Below are 6,000 nucleotides of genomic sequence, written 5' to 3' on the forward strand. Positions count from 1 at the left end.
AGAGTGAAACCCGAAGTCATGAGATGAAATAAAAAAGGCAGCAGGGAAATGACGATTGAACCGCAGCGCATTGCACTTTTGGATTATTGGAACCGAGAGGAAGTCAAATGCACAATCAGAATCAGAATCAGAAATACTTGTGGGCAACCTTTCCCTCCGTAAGAATCACTATCTGGTGCTTTGGGTTCCTTTCTGTTTTATTGCTTTATAATTGAGAACACGTTTTGGTGCCAGCCTGCTTTAACTCCACACACTGAAAGAAACCCACCTGTCCATCGCGATGGCCGTCATGGAGTAGATGCTGGCGAACACCGCGGCGATGGGGAAGAAGTTGTGGAAGCGGCAGTAAACCAGCCCGAAGTACCACTCGTTGTGCACGGCGTAGGTGAAGTTGATGACGGTGTTGAAGGCGGACATGGAGGCTTCTGCAAACGCCAGGTTGAGCAGGAAATAATTGGTGACGGTCCTCATGCGTTTGTGAGCCATGATAATCCAGATCACCGTCACGTTGCCCACCACGGACACGATGACGATGCAGCTGTACGCGATGGCCCACAGCGCGATCCTCCAGGCGGGCTGCACGAACTGGTTCCAGTACTCAGTCCCGTTGGTGGAGTTGGTGGTGCTGGTGTTGCTGTCGGTGATGTTGAAAAGAGGATCCATGGCGCTGCTGGGAAAGTCTAAAACCAGTGGAGAACAAACCTAATTCATTGCGAGAGGAAGTTCAAAGTTTCAGAAAAGCGAGCGAGGATCAGTATAGTGGACTTTATGAGGAGGATCTGTCGCTGTGTAACACCTTTGGCTGCGCGTAAAAGCGAAAACGCGCCTTTTACGCGCATTGCAGCACAAGCCTGTGTTCCGCTCTCTGTTCACACACACTTATCCCCTCCCTCTCTCTAGCACACACATACTCTCCTCTCTCTTTTTCTGTCGAGAGCCAATAGGCAACCTCTTCACGGTAATTATGAATATGGATGAGCCCAGGTATATCATTTATTACATTCCGCGGGATTATCATACTTTAAATACCTCTCATCTGATTAAATGGGCAAGAGGATAGAGCAAACACATCAACTAATAGATATCACCGTGAAAGCTCTTAAATCATGACAAATGTCAGGTTTTTTTTGTTACTGGTGTGGTGTATTAAATCTGAGGTATACTAAGGTAGATACTCTCTGAGGCCAGAGGAATGTTAGGTGGAAGAAGAGTGAAAAACAATACGTTAGGGTTCACTTGGAAACTGACCTAGGTCACCTTAGTGGGGCACACAGGGGTAGTGCTTAGGCCTACCTCATGGGAATACACACACTTTAGCTGCGCACACTCTTTTTTCTCCTATAAAGTGTATGCACAAAGACTGTTCGGGGGACTTCCACAATTGGCTCTGGGAACCCCGCATCGCCCGTGTTGGTGTCTGATACTATGCTGTTGTAATACACCTTATTATATACAAGCTGGTGTCTCCGGAGACTTCTTCATCATCTTCACAAACATCGCTACAAGATATACTTCACTGGTTATCTTTTATTTTATCTATAAATATCCAAATGAAGCGTTTCTTTATTAAATGGAATGTACGGTGGCCAATAGGTGCAAACGTGCTTCGACCCAAAACATTTCCATCAGGAGGAACTGCATCTTCAGAGAGGACGCAGATACAGAAACACAAATCAGAACTCACAGAACATCTGCAGCAGCTCTTCAACACATGCAGCATCTAGAGAACATTCAGCAGAGGAGACATGAGCAGTTTACTGAAAGCTGCAGAAAGCAAACGCTGCAAGAAGCTCCAACACAACGGAGACCAGGGGACACTAAGAGAGACGCACACAGCTGGAGACCAGGGGACACTAAAGAGAGATGCACACAGCTGGAGACCAGGGGACACTAAAGAGAGACGCACACCGCTGGAGACCAGGGGACACTAAAGAGAGACGCACACAGCTGGAGACCAGGGGACACTAAAGAGAGACACACACCGCTGGAGACCAGGGGACACTAAAGAGAGACGCACACCGCTGGAGACCAGGGGACACTAAAGAGAGACGCACACCGCTGGAGACCAGGGAACACTAAAGAGAGACGCACACAGCTGGAGACCAGGGGACACAAAAGAGAGACGCACACAGCTAGAGACCAGGGGACACAAAAGAGAGACGCACACCGCTGGAGACCAGGGGACACTAAAGAGAGACGCACACCGCTGGAGACCAGGGGACACTAAAGAGAGACGCACACAGCTGGAGACCAGGGGACACAAAAGAGAGACGCACACAGCTGGAGACCAGGGGACACAAAAGACAGACGCACACAGCTGGAGACCAGGGGACACAAAAGAGAGACGCACACAGCTGGAGACCAGGGGACACTAAAGAGAGACGCACACCGCTGGAGACCAGGGGACACTAAAGAGAGACGCACACAGCTGGAGACCAGGGGACACAAAAGAGAGACGCACACAGCTGGAGACCAGGGGACACTAAAGAGAGACGCACACCGCTGGAGACCAGGGGACACTAAAGAGAGACGCACACAGCTGGAGACCAGGGGACACTAAAGAGAGACGCACACAGCTGGAGACCAGGGGACACTAAAGAGAGACGCACACAGCTGGAGACCAGGGGACAATAAAGAGAGACGCACACAGCTGGAGACCAGGGGACACTAAAGAGAGACGCACACCGCTGGAGACCAGGGGACACTAAAGAGAGACGCACACAGCTGGAGACCAGGGGACACTAAAGAGAGACGCACACAGCTGGAGACCAGGGGACACAAAAGAGAGACGCACACAGCTGGAGACCAGGGGACACTAAAGAGAGACGCACACAGCTGGAGACCAGGGGACACTAAAGAGAGACGCACACAGCTGGAGACCAGGGGACACTAAAGAGAGACGCACACCGCTGGAGACCAGGGGACACTAAAGAGAGACGCACACAGCTGGAGACCAGGGGACACTAAAGAGAGACGCACACAGCTGGAGACCAGGGGACACAAAAGACAGACGCACACAGCTGGAGACCAGGGGACACTAAAGAGAGACGCACACAGCTGGAGACCAGGGGACACAAAAGACAGACGCACACAGCGGAGACCAGGGGACACTAAAGAGAAACGCACACAGCTGGAGACCAGGGGACACAAAAGAGAGACGCACACAGCTGGAGACCAGGGGACACAAAAGAGAGACGCACACAGCTGGAGACCAGGGGACACTAAAGAGAGACGCACACAGCTGGAGACCAGGGGACACTAAAGAGAGACGCACACAGCTGGAGACCAGGGGACACTAAAGAGAGACGCACACAGCTGGAGACCAGGGGACACTAAAGAGAGACGCACACCGCTGGAGACCAGGGGACACTAAAGAGAGACGCACACAGCTGGAGACCAGGGGACACTAAAGAGAGACGCACACAGCTGGAGACCAGGGGACACTAAAGAGAGACGCACACAGCTGGAGACCAGGGGACACTAAAGAGAGACGCACACAGCTGGAGACCAGGGGACACAAAAGACAGACGCACACAGCTGGAGACCAGGGGACACTAAAGAGAGACGCACACAGCTGGAGACCAGGGGACACTAAAGAGAGACGCACACAGCTGGAGACCAGGGGACACTAAAGAGAGACGCACACCGCTGGAGACCAGGGGACACTAAAGAGAGACGCACACAGCTGGAGACCAGGGGACACTAAAGAGAGACGCACACAGCTGGAGACCAGGGGACACTAAAGAGAGACGCACACAGCTGGAGACCAGGGGACACTAAAGAGAGACGCACACAGCTGGAGACCAGGGGACACAAAAGACAGACGCACACAGCTGGAGACCAGGGGACACTAAAGAGAGACGCACACAGCTGGAGACCAGGGGACACTAAAGAGAGACGCACACAGCTGGAGACCAGGGGACACAAAAGACAGACGCACACAGCTGGAGACCAGGGGACACTAAAGAGAGACGCACACAGCTGGAGACCAGGGGACACTAAAGAGAGACGCACACAGCTGGAGACCAGGGGACACTAAAGAGAGACGCACACCGCTGGAGACCAGGGGACACTAAAGAGAGACGCACACAGCTGGAGACCAGGGGACACTAAAGAGAGACGCACACAGCTGGAGACCAGGGGACACTAAAGAGAGACGCACACAGCTGGAGACCAGGGGACACAAAAGACAGACGCACACAGCTGGAGACCAGGGGACACTAAAGAGAGACGCACACAGCTGGAGACCAGGGGACACTAAAGAGAGACGCACACAGCTGGAGACCAGGGGACACTAAAGAGAGACGCACACCGCTGGAGACCAGGGGACACTAAAGAGAGACGCACACAGCTGGAGACCAGGGGACACTAAAGAGAGACGCACACAGCTGGAGACCAGGGGACACTAAAGAGAGACGCACACAGCTGGAGACCAGGGGACACAAAAGACAGACGCACACAGCTGGAGACCAGGGGACACTAAAGAGAGACGCACACAGCTGGAGACCAGGGGACACTAAAGAGAGACGCACACAGCTGGAGACCAGGGGACACTAAAGAGAGACGCACACCGCTGGAGACCAGGGGACACTAAAGAGAGACGCACACAGCTGGAGACCAGGGGACACTAAAGAGAGACGCACACAGCTGGAGACCAGGGGACACTAAAGAGAGACGCACACAGCTGGAGACCAGGGGACACTAAAGAGAGACGCACACAGCTGGAGACCAGGGGACACAAAAGACAGACGCACACAGCTGGAGACCAGGGGACACTAAAGAGAGACGCACACAGCTGGAGACCAGGGGACACTAAAGAGAGACGCACACAGCTGGAGACCAGGGGACACTAAAGAGCAGACGCACACAGCTGGAGACCAGGGGACACTAAAGAGAGACGCACACAGCTGGAGACCAGGGGACACTAAAGAGAGACGCACACCGCTGGAGACCAGGGACACTAAAGAGAGACGCACACAGCTGGAGACCAGGGGACACTAAAGAGAGACGCACACAGCTGGAGACCAGGGGACACTAAAGAGAGACGCACACAGCTGGAGACCAGGGGACACAAAAGACAGACGCACACAGCTGGAGACCAGGGGACACTAAAGAGAGACGCACACAGCTGGAGACCAGGGGACACTAAAGAGAGACGCACACAGCTGGAGACCAGGGGACACTAAAGAGAGACGCACACCGCTGGAGACCAGGGGACACTAAAGAGAGACGCACACAGCTGGAGACCAGGGGACACTAAAGAGAGACGCACACAGCTGGAGACCAGGGGACACTAAAGAGAGACGCACACAGCTGGAGACCAGGGGACACTAAGCGCTGGGGGACGTTCACGATCATAAAACTGGTCAACTTTTTTTCTCCCATTTTTCTTTTCTCATCATTTTCCTATAACCAAACGCTGCAAGAAGCTCTTCAGTGTCCCCTGGTCTCCAGCTGTGTGCGTCTCTCTTTAGTGTCCCCTGGTCTCCGGCTGTGTGCGTCTCTCTCTTTAGTGTCCTCTGGTCTCCAGTTGTGTGCGTCTCTCTTTAATGTCCCCTGGTCTCCAGTTGTGTGCGTCTCTCTTTAGTGTCCCCTGGTCTCCAGCTGTGTGCGTCTCTCTCTTTAGTGTCCTCTGGCCTCCAGCTGTGTGCGTCTCTGTCTTTAGTGTCCCCTGGTCTCCAGCTGTGTGCGTCTCTCTTTAATGTCCCCTGGTCTCCAGCTGTGTGCGTCTCTCTTTAGTGTCCCCTGGTCTCCAGCTGTGTGCGTCTCTGTCTTTAGTGTCCCCTGGTCTCCAGCTGTGTGCGTCTCTCTTTAATGTCCCCTGGTCTCCAGCTGTGTGCGTCTCTCTTTAATGTCCCCTGGCCTCCAGCTGTGTGCGTCTCTCTTTTGTGTCCCCTGGTGTCGGCTAATCTTTGGGGATTCAGGAGAAATCTACTGACACAAATTGACTAAAGGTGAATAAAATGAACTCCTATTTTTGGATTTTTGAGAGTGAAAGAA

General features: G+C 53.1%; 1 protein-coding gene across 1 annotated transcript in view; it reads right to left on the reverse strand.

The window, feature by feature from the left end:
* tacr1a (tachykinin receptor 1a) overlaps positions 1-663 on the reverse strand; it is a 46,700-nt gene extending 46,037 nt beyond the window's left edge. The window contains exon 1 of the mRNA XM_063898352.1: positions 269-663. Within this exon, the coding sequence (XP_063754422.1) occupies positions 269-663 (395 nt within the window). The remainder of the gene's footprint in view (positions 1-268) is intronic.
* Between the last annotated feature and the right edge of the window lie 5,337 nt (positions 664-6,000).

The sequence above is a fragment of the Eleginops maclovinus genome, chromosome 12 (assembly GCF_036324505.1).
Source record: "Eleginops maclovinus isolate JMC-PN-2008 ecotype Puerto Natales chromosome 12, JC_Emac_rtc_rv5, whole genome shotgun sequence".
NCBI classification, from domain to species: Eukaryota; Metazoa; Chordata; class Actinopteri; order Perciformes; family Eleginopidae; genus Eleginops; species Eleginops maclovinus.